Source organism: Pavona decussata, unplaced genomic scaffold, assembly GCF_977016875.1.
Source record: "Pavona decussata unplaced genomic scaffold, jaPavDecu1.1 SCAFFOLD_59, whole genome shotgun sequence".
NCBI classification, from domain to species: domain Eukaryota; kingdom Metazoa; phylum Cnidaria; class Anthozoa; order Scleractinia; family Agariciidae; genus Pavona; species Pavona decussata.
In genome coordinates, this window is record NW_028145481.1 from 1,651,716 (window position 1) to 1,670,000 (window position 18,285).

At 38.2% G+C, this 18,285-nt stretch overlaps 1 protein-coding gene across 7 annotated transcripts; it reads right to left on the minus strand.

Annotated features, from left to right (window-relative positions):
• Window positions 1–2,895: 2,895 nt before the first annotated feature.
• LOC146479358 (uncharacterized) lies at window positions 2,896–15,799 on the minus strand. 7 transcript variants are annotated; one of them, XM_085110991.1, is made up of 11 exons: window positions 15,667–15,799; window positions 14,603–14,722; window positions 14,269–14,394; window positions 13,080–13,130; window positions 10,813–10,866; window positions 9,955–10,002; window positions 9,518–9,565; window positions 8,501–8,884; window positions 7,871–8,049; window positions 6,002–6,198; window positions 2,896–5,433 (listed from the first exon to the last, which is right to left on the minus strand). In XM_085110991.1, the coding sequence occupies exons 3-10, from the start codon at window positions 14,351–14,353 to the stop codon at window positions 6,022–6,024; spliced, it is 1,026 nt and encodes a 341-aa protein (XP_084967117.1). In that variant the 5' UTR covers window positions 14,354–14,394; window positions 14,603–14,722; window positions 15,667–15,799; the 3' UTR covers window positions 2,896–5,433; window positions 6,002–6,021. The 7 variants fall into 7 exon arrangements, with proteins under 7 accessions (XP_084967117.1, XP_084967115.1, XP_084967116.1 ...); XM_085110989.1 differs by lacking the exon at window positions 15,667–15,799 and adding an exon at window positions 15,282–15,438; XM_085110990.1 differs by lacking the exon at window positions 15,667–15,799 and adding an exon at window positions 14,828–14,943.
• Window positions 15,800–18,285: the final 2,486 nt, after the last annotated feature.

Genomic DNA, 18,285 nt, shown 5'->3' on the forward strand with positions numbered 1-18,285 from the left:
GACCACCAGCTGAGAACCCAAGGCAAATTGAGGGGAGCATGGTTTTGCAGATACCTTGGAATCCACAATACCAAATCAAATACACCCCAGAATTTCAAGCTCTCGCGTCTCAAGTCACAAGGGAACTTACTAAAGTGTTAAGAATACTTGAAAACTTTCTATCTGTGCAAGTTCTACGCCTCTGGAAAGGTAGTGTTGGTGTTGACTTTGTTGTGTTTATGAGACAAAGTGTGCAACTCAACGAGAGTACAGTGGAAAAGACGCTTATTGAAGCCAATAGCACGGGAGTACTTGACTTGCCTATGACAAGCCTTAAAGTCAAAGAAAGAAGAGTTGCAACTACGTCTCTTTCGGTTCCCACATCAAAAAGCAAATCCCTTGAACGTTGGCAGATTATTCTCGTTGTCGCCGGTATCCTGGTTTTCCTGTTGTTGCTGATAATCTGCATTTTGGCGGTAAGTCATTATCAGATTCATTTCTTACTTCCTTTGTTTAAAAGGGTCCAAAGCAACAACCTCGTATCTTTTTCTGAAAGGCTCGTAATTTATTTCATAAAACAACTTTTGCACATAACTATTGGCTAAAAAACGCTCATAAACAGTAACAAGCAAAACGGAAAAGAGAAAAAAATACGAAAAAACGGTTTGATTGGGAGACTACAAGACTGACTGGCAGGTTGGTGTTAATAAAGGGGCTAGTGTACTTTATCCGGAGTTAACTAATAAACGTTCTATTATTTTACTTAGGTGAAGTTAGTCAAACGGAGTGGTGGTTTTAAGAGAAGCCAAAAATACGACCTTTCAAGTCGACATAGTAACTACTTATATAATGAGTACACTGACACCATATCGAGATCGAAGTCACACCTGCCGGTGATATTAAGCATGGAAGAAAGAAGGTACTGCGTCAATGAAGATTCATATGAAGATCTCAGGCCATACGACATTACAGACAGCAAAAGCGAGGAGAAACTTGTACACAAAACAGAAGGAACGCAGTTACAGCCAAGCAGCTTTAGAATTGATTCTCAATACAGAAATCGAAGTATGGGATCTAGAGGACAATTTGAGAACGAACATCTATATGAGAATCCTAGTAGATACAACATTGCTCACAGTAAAGGTGGGAAAAATCTCGCTTACAACGCAGATGGGACGGAGTTTCAAATGAGTACATTCAAACCAGGGAAAGGATCAGTTGCATCTGAGGAGGTAATGAAATTAGATCAAATAAAAGTTGAACTACTTTGATAAGGTTAAGGCGGTAACAAATGAGAACAGTGTCTAAGGCTTCTTTTTCATCCCCCAGCATAACGTTTCAGAAGACGAACACCCAGCTCAGCAAAATGAAGGTTATGAGGATGAAATACGACTGTGAAAACCACCTACCAACATATGGCACGCAAATCACTTAAAGAATTATCAAGAGTTCCAGGTGGAATGACATTTAAACCAGAAAAAAAAATGACATCAGAACATTTTAATCGTAGAAAACGAAACGCATGAAAAAGAAAAAACAACATCAGCTCATGCAACTCAGGGGATACACTGATATCCATATGGGCCCAGTTGTTCAAAGCCCGATTAAGCAAATTCTGGGTTAACGTGAAGTTTGATTCGAGTTTAGTTACTAATCAATAAGCATTTTTCCAAGAGATTTTTCCCCTTCAGTTTTGATTTAGACTTTTCTTTACCTTTAGCTTAAAAGCAGCTGCTATAAACATTTTTAACGAGCATGATGAAAACCTCGGTTAACTTTTAAACAGGGATTAGTGTTAATCGGCTTTCGAACAACCCGGCCATAAATTTTAAGCATTATCTGATTTGCCTTTGATTCTGGTGTCCATTCCTCCATTGAAGCAACCATAAACACGGAAAACGGAGAGGCACTGGCCTTCCATTCCTTAGCTCCTAAGGGCTCAAATAAAGATACTGAAATGGCAAGTGTCCTCAGTGGTGAGCCAACAAAATGTTGTGCAACAATGTTAGAATGTTTGGCCGGGGCCTTACGTAACAGCTATAACCCGCAGCATTTTCCAGAATAAACAGAATGAATGGAGAACCTCCTTTCCCTCAACGTTCCTGATACACCCATCTGGTAGGTGCTGGGTTACTTTTAAGAAACAACAGTTACAGTGCAAGGCATTCAGAGGCACATGAACCCTTTCACCCTCATGGGACATGCATATTGTTGTACAATGGCAAGTGTGAAACCCTTTAAAAAATGTAATTGAAAGGATTTGTCTGTGGCATTGCATAAATCACTCCAACAAAGACAAAGAAAGGAGCACATTAGTTTGAACAGTGTTTAAAACAGTTCAACTGAAGAATCTTTTGTCAAAGTTAAACCGCAAGACAAACTTCTACAAGTAAAAGTTACTATTTACAGCCCAAAACCCAAGGCCAAAGATTAGGTTTGCTTTTGCTTGTCGACTACAAATTGACCCTGATAAAGCTCTTTTATAATGTAATTAGTAAAAAAAATATATATATATATAAGATATTCAACACTTTGTTAAACCAAAAGTTGGGGGCATTTGAACAGGCCGTCCAACATTGTTTAAAAATTTCATTCAACATCCATACAACATTTGCTTTGTTCTCGAAAATGTTGAATGGTGTTGAAGCCGTTTGAACACCCGTTTAACATTTGTCCAACAGTTGCCCAACATCCGTTCAACTTTTGTTGAACGAATGTTGGTTAAATGTTGAAACCGTTTAAACGGGCCTTAATGTGTAAGATTATGTATATAATTGTTGTTAATTTTAATGCACGTCTTTAAACTTTTGTTAGAAACACGACCCCAAAAGCAATTATTTTGCTTTAACTACTATTGTGTTTAAATAAAGGATCTTGTTGTTTTTGTTGCTTCAAATAATAAAATTGTAGTACACATTACCCGCTTGTCAACATGCTGCTTTACTTCTAATTATGCACGTATTTGCGATAACAAGATATACAAACTTTAATTACAAATTTTAACCTTTTTACTTGACAAAAACATTTAGACACATATCTGCCCCGAATGTTTGCCTGCCATACAACAAATGTTGCACACGCAGACCAGCAGTGTGATGACGCTTAGCCCGTTTATCATATAATAATGTAAGATATATGTAGGGTGCGTTGTTGGTAACTGTAAAATAGTCATTTTTTTTTCTCTTCAAATTCAGGGTGGAAGATCCTAACCGCCGAAAGGGCGAGCCGTTGAAAGCGTGGATTCACGCGCGCGAGCCTCACCTTTCCGGACGGCGTGTGAGGTGCTCCCTAGTCTTTCGCTCCATTACCTGTCTGCAGACATTCCGTTCGAGGATCACACGCATTTGAATGACTGACCAACGCAAAAAAAAAAAAAAACACGACTGTTCTACAGTCCACGTCGCCATTTAACATTAAGAGACCGTATGAACCACGTCGGCAAAGCCAACAAAAACGTCAACTGAAAATGCGAGTTAACAAATCGACGGCAGTTTTCTATGGTCTATACTCTTATAGACCATAAAATGACGTCAAAAAATGTTCAAAACTCAAGTGGAACCACGAGCCGCAGGCGAGTGGTTTCACTGCCAAGTTTTGGACATTTTATGGCGTCATGTTATGGTGTATAAGAGTATACACCATAGAAAACTGCCATCGATGTGTTGTTTACAATAACATGGAAAAAGTACGAGCGGAATTGGCTATTTTTTTCGTTGAGAAAGCGCGCGCGTTACATCTGACGTCATTTTTATTGTCTGTACTCTCATAGACAATAGGTACGAGCCAATCAGCGCGGGGGAATTTGGACAGTTATTGTAAAATTTAAGTTATTTAAACTTTCTCGCGTTTACTTCACCTAGTGCATCTTGTACGGAGTAGCCAAACCATCTAGAAACTGAATTAGTAGGAACGGCGTTCAAGCTATGACCTTTGTGCGCCCATGCTCTCCATAAAACTTGAGATTTGGTGACTTCACGTTGCTGTTTTGTAGAGGACGGGAAAGAAATATACCAAATCATTATGATGCTCATTAAATCCTATTGTTTTTTGACGTTCTTCTTGACGTCATCGTTGTGATTTTAAGGTCGCTACTGAGTGGTGCATGACCACGCCGCTGGAATTAATCTCTCTTTTGCATATATAAACTAGCAAAGAAATTACTCAAGTATTCACACTACAACTTCTTTTTGTGGATATATCTAAATCGGCTTGACGTCTTCTCTTAGTTACACAAAAATCGCTACAAGCAAAGAAGAAGGTCCACAGTGAAGCTCTGTAAAAGACTGGCTAAATATTAAAGGAAATAAATGACAGAGATTAAAACTACAACGTTACCTGTAACTGAACTACAATTTTTCTTTTTAAAAGCTGAGACCAAATATCAATCAGGGCCCAGTTGTTCAAAGCCCGATTTAGCTAATCCTGGGTTAACGTGAACTTGGCTTTTGAGTTTAAGTACTTATCAATAAAGACTCTTTAAAAGGATTTGTGCTCCTCAGTTTTGACTTGGATTTTTCTTCACCACTAGCTTAAAATACGTTTAATGAGCGAGTTGAAAACCTCGGTTAATTTTTAATCGGGGATTAGCGTTAACCGGCTTTCGAACAACCACTTAATAGTTTGGTCTTCAGGCCAGTATAAAGGCTTTTACCTTTGGTAGGTGTTTGCAAAAGTCGACACAAAAATGATGAGACGATTTATTTTTAATCTGAATACCGAACGTACTTGAATTTCCTTCCACCGCTGACAAATAGCAAGAGAGGCAACTGATTATTACCGGTAACCATTGCTTTTGGCCTTTTGACGGTGTATTTCACGCGTTCATTTAGGTTGACAAACCCCAAGCCCAAATTTGAGAAATAGGATAAACCAAGATTAGATTTAGATTAGAATTTTCTTTTTTGCTGGTTGTACGTTCAGAACCTTGTTGGTATACAGACGGTATGTGGCATTCATCTTGATTTATCAATGCATGCTAAACGCACACGACACGCGTACGGAATAAAGTTCTTACTTCTACTGTTAACTAACATTATCACTATCATTATAACTACATGATTATTAATATTATTGCTATGATTATTACTATTATTATTATTATTATTATTATTATTAAATTATTAACCCGTTAGTGTCTACATAGGGCGTGGAAAACAGTTTACCAGCCTGTGCTTACTCTGAACTTCACTTCTATTAAACTTAAGCTTCCTAAAGCTAAGTAAAAAGGCTTCTTTAAATATGTCACTTTTAAACTTACGTTCCCATCAAAATCTATTTTAGTATATTTCAGTACTAAGTTATAAGCTAAAATATAATGAATATATCGAGTCGTTGGAAAATAGTCGTAACAGACATAACTGCTATTTCAAGTCTGCTACACTTCTAAATCAGCCATTGTTGTAGTTGCTTCCTTGAATTCCTCCAAAAGATTGCTTCTCTTGTCTTTGATTTGCACTGACCAACAACAAAAACAAAATATCCGTATCAATAAGTTTAAGTTAAGTTTAAATTATTGAAACTCTCTGGCAGTGGAAAAGAACTGAATTAACGAGCTAAATTTACAAGAGATAATGAAATAAATAAACTAATCTAATAATACTAACAACTAACTAATGTCATAGCACTGTCTTTTACGAAGAAACCATGGGAGGAAATGTCATAGCACTGTCTTTTACGAAGAAACCATGGGAGGAAATGTCATAGCACTGTCTTTTACAAAGAAACCATGGGAGGAAATGTCATAGCACTGTCTTTTACGAAGAAACCATGGGAGGAAATGTCATAGCACTGTCTATTACAAAGAAACCATGGGAGGAAATGTCATAGCACTGTCAATGTATAACACATTGTTTGCATTGTGTTTGGTTGGCTCGGGACTCGAAATATAAGCCATAAAGGGTTAATAAGGGGCCTCACGGGCATTTTATTCCGCATCCTACGCCGCTTAGATTTTTTAGCCGTTCCCCTAAGCAAGATTGAGCTCCTTGCATGAATAGTTTTGTATTCAGCATAAAAAACTGACCTGGAACTTTAACGAAAGCTTCACGTTCGTTTCTCGTTGTAAGGTCTGTTTGTGATGCCATTGTTAGTTTTGACCTCTGAAGCGCGTAGGTTTTGCTCCCACATAAGAAGATCATCATTGCTTCGAATCCAATCAGCATCGTTGATGGTCATGCGATTGGGGAAACGAGTTCTTTTCTTCAGCTTCCTGTATTTGCACTAAAATGACAATAAAAGACAATAAAACAATAAAAGTTTTAAGAGCATCTTCTGCTGGAAAATGAAAATAATCACCACAAAGGAAGATAACGAGACAAACTCCTTAGAGCAAGAGTAAACCACGTGACTCAGGCACGAGCGGAAGAACGACCGTAGGTGCCGATGGGTTCTTGCTTTGTTTGTGACTGGTATTATAAGTCAAATGTTCTTAAGAGGGAAATTCCCGTATAAAAGGGGCCCCTGGCCCGTTTCTCGAAAGCCCCGGTAACTTACCGGGCCCGATAAGTATATTTTTAAATGTTTTTTTTGCCGATTACACGGTGAATAAGGACATGTTACTTGGCCAATGTTTTCATAGAATTATAGGATTTTAAAATATAGTATTCAAAGCTCACAAAAATTGACTTCTGTGAAGAAACATTTATCACCAAAGACACTAACCGGGCCCCGTAAGTTACTGGGACTTTCGAGAAACGGGCCCCTGGTCTGGCCATTCTCACCTTCAGTTGTCAATCAACCATCAGAACGCAACCATCTGACAAACAACATGTGGTTTTTTCCACGACCCTTCCCGAGAAAATTGATATAGTTCTCGGAATAAACCCTGTTAACCGCATTGCAATCCGAAGTCTTCTTTTACTGTGGTGTATTATGGAATTTTGAGGCTGAGGACGCTTGAGTCACCAACTTGGTACGACTGGACGGCGTCTAAATTTGCATTTCAAACCCACAAAGGTGTGGAGGAGGGGTTTGCCTGTTATAGCGGAACTCCTTGTTTAAACTGTTTAGAATGAACTCTAACAAGTTTGAGTAAGCGCTGACTATAGCTTCTTCCTCGGCGCCACTGATTGTAAAAGTCCTCGGTCATAACATACCTTCAGAAGCAAGCTCAAAACCATAGCAAACATAGAGGCCCTCTTACTATGTTGTCAATGGACATACCAATAAAATCCTGTACGAACTGTAGTTGTTTACGCAAAGCAATTGCAAAGAAGCTCTCAAAGATTTGTCAGGATTTTTTTTAAAGCATCCGAAGGTTTTGATGGCGTATCAAGTACGCTATGTTTTGTATGTGAGTAAATTTGCACCAAAACAAACAAAAAGGCAAACTCCAGGTACATGCAAAATTAGTATAAATCTAAAAGACGGTTCACACGCTGCGAAATGTGGGCCCTTTCTGCACGTCGGCCCATCAATATCGGAGGGCGAATCGTACGTGTATTTTGACCCCGTAGTTTAGGATCGATTCGTGAGATGAAAATCGGGCCGATTCAGAAAATCTGTTTGCCGTGGAGATTTTTTTTCAAGTCGAGCTGACACTCTCCAACACTCTTATTCTCACCGACACTTCAGTGAAATTTCGAAATCTAATCTGGGGCGTGTAAATACGCTTTGCGTTCCGATTATGTCGGGCTGACATATATCGTAGCGTGTAAACCGGGCTTAATAGTGTTCTATCACGAATACTATAACCCTATAGAGTGTGTGCACGGCGGCCATGTTGGAGGACTAAAACAATAGAAGATATTTGCATAAAAATAAAATATACAGTATTTCCCAAAGGAAAATCATTGTATTGTTTCGGTCCTCCAACATGGCCGTCGTACACACACTCTATTGGCTAACGGACACAATGTCTTTTCTGTAAAAGTAACACAATTTAGGAACTTACACAAATGCAGATTAGGACGGCAAGAAGAATAAGGAGCAAGGCCACGGCCACTATGACAATGATAAATGTACCCAGAGGCGTCACATAGGCGATGACTTTATGCCAGATTTCAGTCCCTTTAGTTGAGCTGGTAGGAGCTGCTGTGGTTACGGGAGCTGTTGGCGTTAACGTTGAAGTTACTGAAAAGAAGCATAGTATATAGTGAATGCTGAGAATGTCGTTGAGCTGCGCCATGCGTTTAAAGTCAGTTACTTTAACACGCGTTAAGACACTTGCTCATCCACTCGTAGAACAAGTGTTTTAGTACGTGATTGCCCAAATTAAGGACGTTGACTCCTAATATAGGAGTTGTGTCGTTTATAACCATGCGGGAAAAGATTATCTTAGCGAGGGCTATTGAAATACAAAAAGAAAATTGGCGGTAACGATGCATTTTTTTTTCACAATTAAGCAACAATAAATAACAATGTGTGTTATTTATTGTTACCCTCTCAGCGCAAACGAGAACCAGCAACAAACTCAACCCACATATGACGCCGAGTCTGGGAATCAAACCCGGGCCACATTGGTGGGAGGCGAGTGCTCTCATTCCTGCTCCCCCAAAGAGAAAGAGTTAAACAACATTTGTACCTGTTCCTGTTCCTGTAGAAGGTGTGGGAACAACTGCAGAGGATGACTCAGGTTGCACTACCGTTACATTGATATCTCCTATCAGTATGTATCCCAGGGCACCTGTCACGTTTGCTTCTGTCAATGCCTGAATTATGGTACCCTCTGTCGCATTCGACGGTATGTAAACCACAATGTCAAAACGTACCACTACGCTTCCATCTGAGAGCTCCCGAACGTTGACACCTTTAAAGTTGGACAGCCTCGGACCGAGGAAGGAATTCAATTTCGATTTGAAATCTTCGATAAAGGTAAGGGAATCACTCGAATTAAGGTTGTTGTAATCAGGTAAATATGTGCCATTCACTTTGATTGTTGCTTCAAACTTCTTTTCAGCCGGCGTTTCTAAATAATACGAAAATAGATTGTATCTAAGGTTTTTTTTAAGTCATTAACAACTAAAGATAGCTTACTATTGGTGTAATCAGCAAAATAATGTCTGATAACATTTCAATGTTAAGCTAAAATTTCTAATTTAGACACCTTTTTTTTAAATACGAACCTGTTTAAAGCCTTAAATCTAGATCAGGTTCTTATCCTATAACATTTATTTTTAAGACTTAGAATTTATAAGTAAAATAAAGTAAGGTCTCAGACTCTCAGGGATAGGACAAGGCCAACATTTCATATCTTCTTATTACTTATAATAAATCCAAAAATACTTGACTTATTTAGGTGAAACAAATACTACTGTATAACAATATACTGTGTCAGTTGAGTCTGGACTGGTAAAAGCGCCTTGTACGTTGTTTTCACATTGTATTGGTCGGGAGAGTACATATATTTTGTTATCAAGAAAATAAGAACCTGTTTAAGAACCTATATAGCCTATATTCCTGTTCAACACCATTTATATAAGAACCTGTTGAGGCTAACTTGGAAAAATACAGGTTCTTACTCGCGCGTTTTTACTGCACCACACACAGCTATAACAGAGACCAAGTGCGAAAGAAGTTATAGCAAAAATTTCAAACTTACCAGTCGGTGATGGGCTTGCAGGCGTGACATTAATGCTTGTGGTTGGAGCTAAGAAAAAAAATCGAATAACGACCTGACGTCTTTTGTTTGATGAAAATGAAACAAGTTAAGAGTAGTAAGACATCAAAATTCGGCAAGAACTTCTCTATTTTGTGCACTTTGAAAGGTAAACCCCAGAGTACATGAAACATAGCATACACCTCTAATGCATGGGAAGAGCTATTGACACCTTTAGCTTCCCCCCTTCCCACCCCTCTCACGTACGTGTCAAGACACATGGATGTAAGGAACAATCTGAACGCACTCTCAACGAACAATGATCGATCATTTTTTTTTCATCATTGCACTCATCTTCATCGTCATTATTGAGATTGTCATCACATTTTGCATGCAGATAAGGTGAGTAAAACAAACACAAAGTAAAAGCACAAACTTACCGGTTACAAAGTGACTTGCAGTTGTATTGTAGCTAGTGTAAGGTGAATCTAAAAAGGAAAGTAAAGGAAAACAAATTTATTTATACGCAGTTACACGGCTAATGAGGAAATAAAGGTTGTTGTTGTTGTTGGCTACAACAGAGGCTGATGGAGCTATGTACATTAAACATTAAAAAAGAGCCATGAGTTTGTATGTCAGTTTTTGGTCAAAAATCCATTTTAACAGGGCTCGAAATAACGGCCGGTCAACGGACAATGTCTGTAATGATTGGGGAGTTGACCGGTCAACCTTTCGTCTTGCCGGTCATGTTGACCGGTCACATTCAATCGCATCGAAGATGAAATAAATAAAAATTTCCATGCTATTCAGTTGTTTCAGTTGTTACCAGTATGTAGCGAGTCGCTGTGTATTGTGGAACTTTGATCTGAAATCCTCGGGGAAATGCAACTAGAACCGTTGTTTACAATTCGCGCATTGAAACAGACATCGGGGTTCACGCACTTCCAGTCACAAAACTATAAATATTTTTACTTTTATTAGTTAATTTATTAGTTAGTTTATTTTAATACACATAAGCTTATTCTCATTTCGCCGCTGTAATTTATTTTTATTGTTGACTATGAGTGCTTTAAAGTGCTATTAGCTCTACGCAACGACTTTTTTGGAAATAAATAACGCCAGTTTTGCTTCATGGGCCCCTGTTTTAAGAGTTATTTATGTTATAAATTTGACCGGACAGAAACGATACATGACCGAGCTAAAATGAATTTGGCCGGTCATCGTGTCCGGAGACTCTCCGAAAATTATTAACAATTACTTTTTGCTGGTAAACGTACAATGGAGTAATTCAAACTTACCAGAAGATGAGGATGGACTTACACTTGGGCTTACAGCAGTGACAGTGACTGCAGCTAAAACAAAAGAGCAGATAGGAAGCTATTCACCAAGTAGTATAACAGAAAAGGACTGATTGGTCTAACTACATGTGGAAATTAATTTGTTTGGGCAATCATTTGTACACGACCATCCGATAGCTATTTAAACTGAATGTGGATACCTTAATTCAAGAAGTTAGACCTTTTCTTCAAAAAAAAACTTAACATTTGCTCGCCACAATTAACAGTTCCTCTTGTGAACTTTCTAATTAACAATTAGATTATGAGCTCGAGATTTCTATCGCGTGATAGTTGATGAGGGCGAAGCCCGAATCAACTATCACGCATAGAAATCGAGAGCGAATAATCTAATTGTTTTAGTATAAATCTACTAGTCGTTCAAAACTAAACAAGTAAATTATCTATTTCCTCATCGCAGACACTTCGAAAACGCGAAGAAGCGGGCGCCATTTTGTTGAAAATCGCTACTCACTATCTATCACAGAATAGATAGCGAGTAGCGTAGCCAATCAGAGAACGGCATTCGTGATAGAACACTAGTAGATTTATACTAATTTCAATTATTTCCTTTACTAGAGGGATAAAATCCATAAATTAAAAGCTAACAAAGATCCGGTTTCACTTTGCTGTTGTCTGTACGAGTGGTCCTTGTCTTAAAAGGCCTTGAATGATGCAAAGAAAATATTTCTCAATAAGAATGAAATGATAACAAAAAGTTTTATCGTTTGTCTCACGATGTAGTCACTTTGAAATGTAAATCACGAGGTCAACTGGTTACGAACGTTCTTTCATCGTATACAGTTCACAGTTCGTGTACAGAATATTAAGATAATCTTACATTGAAAAATTCGGAAAGTTTAACTTCTAAAGTTACTTGAAAGAGTAGGGAACATATTCTCTGTCGTTCATGATCAAGGTCAAAACCACACTCTATTAACTTGCTTACAATTGTCTACCGTCGCCGGAGGGAATAGGTTTAAGGAGCTAACAAGTGTACTGATTTGCATTAATGTTTGTATGTCAGATTATCAATTTTCGGCCAATAAATTACGCTTGTTTGAAGTTCCTGTTTAAGTAGAATTTTCCGGTCAGACGGTAAGATGTAATAATGTAAGAAGATACACTTTATATGTGACTTTAATAATGCAAGGACGCCAGGAAACGATTTTCCCTGGTCAACGAGACAAGAATGTTTATCAGACCGAAGCTTTACTAATTTCAATTTTTATCAATCGATTATTCCACACAGTTAGGTTCAAGAACAACTAGCTTTCTTTAATTGTTTCAGCAACGGCACTGTTCAATTCTAGCCAGTAAAAAAAACTATGTTATAGTAAAAACTAGGAAGCTTCAAGAATTTAACATCGTATTGCAATGGAAGAGAAATGTTCCCTAACATTAGAGAACAGCTATATCGGAATAAACGTGCATGGTTGGTTTCCTTCAGAACAAAGACGCTTCACCCATGTTAATTATCATTTTAATTAATGTTTTACCGAAGCCTTTCACAGAGCCAAAGCCTTTCACAGCTCTATCCCTTTCTTTTTTCTTTGAATCTTCGTGGATTTTTTTTTTTAATTTTTGCTATTCATGATAGTTCCATATGAAATCAAAAAATTGGTTTCTTGCCATCAGACGCGAACATGGGTGGTGTAATTTCGGAAACTACAAACTAGAGTTAGTTTCGAAATTTCTTAAGTCAGGTGTCTGCCATATACTATTGATATATTACTGATGATGAAGATAAAGATGAAAACTTGCAGAACATGTGGTTCGCAAGTTCAGACCGCGTTTGGTTAAACTTGCGATCAAGGCTTTTTTTGTTTCGCTTGGAAAACCATTCCGCCTGAAGAACGACCACAACTTTGAGGGCGCAGGAGCGCTGCTAAAATTACGCACGATCAGTTATTAGCTGACGTTTGCTGGTCTTACCAGGTGGTTTATACAGGCAACTTATCAGTCGACCAGTGAGCGGTCGAAATGTAATTTCAAACTGAACACATACTGTGAGAAACCGAAGAGATTCACCTTCGTAAGAAACCAGTTCACAGCCAGCACCGAAACGCAGCTCCTTGAGGGACGCGTTTATCTCTCGTGTTTGTTTTCGTACTTGTTGGTGGCATTAAGAAAATTCAACATAAATATTATTTCATAGCATTTTTGCACAACGCCATGCTGGGAGAAAAGAAAGAGTAACAAAATCAAAGTTAGGATATACTGGAACTTACTATGACTTTGACCATAACTTGGCGTTATGCTTGCACTGGGCGAGATCGAGACTATAAATGAAAAATCAATTCGCATGTTAAATGAAACTGAATAACGTAAAAATACAACACCACTTTATCATGGCGCATAAGCACTGGTTCCTGTTAGAACCTGCTATGGCTGCACGTAAACACTATCGCTACAAAATAATATAATAATAAAATCATGTGCAGTACATGTGTTAATTTATATTTTAATACTATACACTGACTATTTGGAAACTCTTAAGATCACTAAAATTTGAGGGAACATTTACCACTAGAACCTGCATGCACCCAAATGTTTACATGCATTAGTTAGATCTATGAGGATTCCAAAACTACAAGTCTTTCGTTTCCGATCAGTTGTTTTAGCTCAGCAAAAGATAAGTAATAAATATCGTAGAATATTATAACCGCTACAATAGACCCTTTGTATGGTAGGGGGGCAAGTTTGTGCCCCCCTACCATACAAACGTCTGTAAAATTTAACGACTTTGCAGAGCTATATCTTGGCTTGTTTCTGACATATTACTTTCATACTTGGCAAGTTTACTTATTTTAAGCCGCTCTTTCCAGTAGAGTCGACGGATATTCGCTAGCTGGTCCTTATCAAAAGTTGAAAAAAAATGTCGAAGGGTCTATTTATTCCGAATTTAATTGTTTCAGGAGCAATGGTAAAGCACTTATAGTTTCATAAGCGACAGGCGATGCAAAGAGTTTTAACTGTTTCGATCATTCATGCAATACTGAGAATATTGCGGCCATCGTGCATTTTATTTGTACAAGAAAAATAAACATGTTTTTGACAAAAGCATGCTAGCTAAAATACTCGAATTCATTCTGAACCACGCTTGTTCAATATAACGGATTTCCGTGTCTGTTGCCCCGGGTTAAAACTCGTCATTTACATAGAAAACAGTTCATGAAAATAGTAAATCTACATTGAATATTCTTAAGCAGAATAATTGCGTTACTTCCGGGGTAATATTACACCGTAGTTTTGAACAAAAAGATGCTCATCTGTGACAAAAAGCCGTATTAAATAGCTAAAGCGAAAATTGAGCGTCGTTTTAAACTTCAATTAAAAAACATGCTGAAGGGAAAACAAAGGTCGCTACTGTCAAATAACGCCAAAAGTACAATTCACAACTATTCATACATTACTTACCAGTCGAATTATTGTGGCTTGATACACAACGCAGTAAGGAAGCGACGGCAAATATGCAGTACAACGCCGCTGTCAAGCGAGTCATTGTTGTAAGCTGAGTATTCTGAAACAACTTACTTTTGAGTCCTGACGAAAAGATAAATAATCGCTCATTAGCAAGGTGGTATTGGAACTCCATAATTATAAATATATAGTTGATATGGTCGTATCGTTCCTCGGTACGCATATCGAGACAATAAAAGCTTTAAAAGCACTAACTCAAGCCCGCAGAATATCGGCGAGATACAGAAGTAAACAAGGGCTTTATGAAAAATATCAATAACGTAAGGCTTACCGTTTTCTCAGAACAAGATGGCCGCTAACAATTCGCCGTAAAGAACTTCCCGTTCTCGGGCGACGAAATGTGCAACCGAATAACGAGTAAAATGAAATTTAATCCAACGCTGTCACGAAACTGCAAAACACAACGAATCAGTCGCTATTAATGGCAAGATAACGCTGTAAAAAACGTAACTGATCGAACTGCAAAACCAAAATCCCAGAGTATTAGCTTATTTACCCCGAATAAATTTTCTTTGACGCAGAAGGCATTTACTATACAAACAATAACAGGACTGACGGTTGGGAGAGTTGTGCATATAATAACTAATGCCAGACAAAAGAAACAATCATATTAGGAACAGCGTGACGTAATGCAAGAAATATGGAATTGTTTTGTTGCGGACGTTGATTGATTATTGATAGATATATCACTGTACTAAAAATAGACCTCCTATCATTAAAATCATGTCGTAGTTCGGTCCTGTCATATCATTCTGTATGAATGACTTCGTTCTTCCCTCTTCTTCTTCTTCGTTTTTTTTTCTTAATTAATACATTGAAAATCTTATGGCATTTTTTTTTTCAACCTCTTGTTCGAATATTATAAAGCGCTTGAAAACACTTGTATTTTGAGGGATGTACCTGTTCGTGTTGTCAAATAACAAGGTGTTTACTTTGCTATAAAACCTTACCTTACACAGTGTGATATTTCATCGTCTCACTGCATGAGGTTCCGTGACCGGCATCGCATGTTTCTCGGAAATCAGGGAAACAGTGAAGTTGTTCAATACTCGTCACATTAATGTCCCGGAAAGTTGCGTCGAGACAGGTAACCACAAAGGTTAATAAAGCTTCAGTGAATAAAATCCCTTTTAAGCTGAAGCTACACCTATTCGACCGCCATCAGCGCAAACGGTAGACGGAAACAGAATGCCAATAGAGTAGATTGTTTTTTGAAACTGCGACGGACGTCACATTAACGAGACCAGAAAATTACTTTGTTCAGTTTTGCATAACTTGGCAGTCAGAGCGTGGTAAAGTGGTAAAGATCCCCTTTCATCATCCCACTCTTCTTACCTCTCCTACGACTGTTCCTTCAGATCTTCCCTACCACTTCCCTCCATCTTCAATGACCAGAACTGCAGACAGGGCAGAGGAGGATTTTTGTGAGGGTATCAGTTGAACAGGAAACACTCCCTTTACAGAGGTCAAATATCATAACAGGAAAAGGGGAAAAAATCCTGCAAATATTTTTTAATCCGTTTTTTTTCTCATTTCCTTGTCTCGTTGCAGTATGTAAGCTCAACATCGTTTTTCAGTAGTCCTTTCTAACAACATATTTGACGCCCGGGAAACAAAGACACGGGTATTATGAAGATTGCCAGTTATAATAGTCGAATAAGTAATAAGTAAAAATAATACTTGCAAATCTTAAACTACTTATGGGGGTTTACCTGAATATATCGTTTTATGGGCTTCCTTCCGCTTTAAAAGAATACCAGGCGATTATAAACACTTGAAAATGGATTCATTGAAATTACTGGTCACGTGACCAAACGGAAATGGAAAGAGTGCAAAGTCCGTTTGGAGAGGTCGTGTTATTAAGCTTGTGATCAAATATATGCCACGACGCGGCGTCGTGAATATTTCGTGATTGCCTAGCATTGTCTAGACTGTGGGAGCAAAGAATACTTTCACAATTATCCCAATATGAAGGAACAACAGGTGACCATCTCTTCTGGCATCATATCCTCTATTTACTTGCTTATTTTTTCTCAATGCTTTGGCCATTTCAATTCGCCGACCCAATCTTTACAAAAGTTAAAACAAACAAATACACAAAGAACGCCGGAAACGGAAAAAACAGTAAATTAATAAGCTGAAAGATCAAAAGAAAAGAAAAAGTGCATGACTATAACATCTAACTCAGCCCTGACGATACTCCGACTCGGCTACAAAATGCCATTCACGACAAAGATGCATATACGAACAAGGGTCGGTTGGAAGTGTCCAGCTATTTTAAGCTTACCTACAGACCCACTCTGGCGAGAGAAAGGGTGATGGGAATGAAACATTTTCATGGAGCTGACCAATGTAATGGAGATGCTAATCAGTTAGTGAAGCAGTCCCTCGAGTTAGAATTACAATGGGTATATTCCCTTCTATGGAGGCCGGCCGTTATGTACGTACACCGTATTATAGAAACCATTTCCAGCAGACAAATGTAGGTAATCAAGTACGAAAGTAACTCTGAAGAACATCCCGCAGTACTCAATATATCACGAAATATTACGTTTCTATAAATCTATCTCCTGGTTGTTGACTCAAATATTGAGTACTGCAGGATTTTCTTCGGAGTTACTTTCGTACTGTGTATTATAGAAAAGGGACTTTTGTTCTCGTAGTCAGTCTAATGGTACGTTACCGTAACAGAATCCCACCTTAAATAACCTGGGGCTATGAAGCCCTCCAAAGTAAGATGTATCCTAAGTGTTTTTTCACTGATGATTACCAGACTATAGTGACCCACAGTCTATTGTTAATCCAACAATACGCTATTGGCTGTTACATTGTATAATCCCTGGCTAATTGAAACTGGAGAGATAAATACAGTGACTTGTGTACCGATTCACAACAGCTTTACTGAATTTCATTGTTTACTTTATTTTACAAATACACCTATCACAACTGCATGCTGCTCTACACTCTACAGAAAAGCGAGCTATACGTAGACCTGTGTGCTGATTTTCGCGGCAAACAAATATTTCTGCATATTAAAAAAAAATCCAGTTCTCACTTCACTTTACACTCTATTTTCTACCTCCAAACTGTTAATCGTCAATGACTACAACGGTTAGGTTTTCAGCTGGGAGCCAATAAAACCAAACCCTAAACTGATGACTCGAATTGGTAAACCTGATATGTAACTAGGGCCAGAGGCCTGAAAACGGCCAAGCTAAAGACAGTCATTAATATTGGCTTTTCGTCGCGGGTTTATGACAAGAGGACGTGATAAAAACAACAAACTCACCGTTTAATGATATATTTATTTATTAATCATTGAATCGTTGATGTATTCAGTTGATTAACATATTAATTACATCCATTTTGAAATCACTGGTGATCCTTGGAATCTGATTGGTCCAAAATGGTGCAATTGCACCATTTTTTTGCTCTAAATCACAACCTTTCTTTAGCCCATCAAAATTGAAATGAAGTAACACAAATAGTAGACTACGAGTAGTCCCCCATTTTTCCTCAGGGATAGTAGGGCGAGCAAAACGCGAGCGCGCGTGAAAATCACCCCACGCGAGAAAAGGCGACACGCGGCGGGGAGAGAGAAAAATGAGGGACTACAGACAAAGCCCAAGCTTTTGAACTAATGCGTTGCTCTCACAACGCAAAACTCTGATTGGCTCTTCCATGGCAATCTGTCAACATCTGTCAAACAAAGTATGAATGACGTCAGACTGTCTGGCGTCGTCTGAAAAAAATTTGCATATATCGGAAAAAATATGCGTGCATGATCAAATTTTAACTGCAATGTTCATCAATATTCACTGGATACAGAACTATCTCTCCAGAATCTTTCCCCTTTCTTTTAGAAATCTTTTTTGTGAAAGATTGAATTGAAGAAATTACACGTTTTGTGGCCGGGGTAAAATAATTTTCCGTGGGAAATAAATTCATCGAACA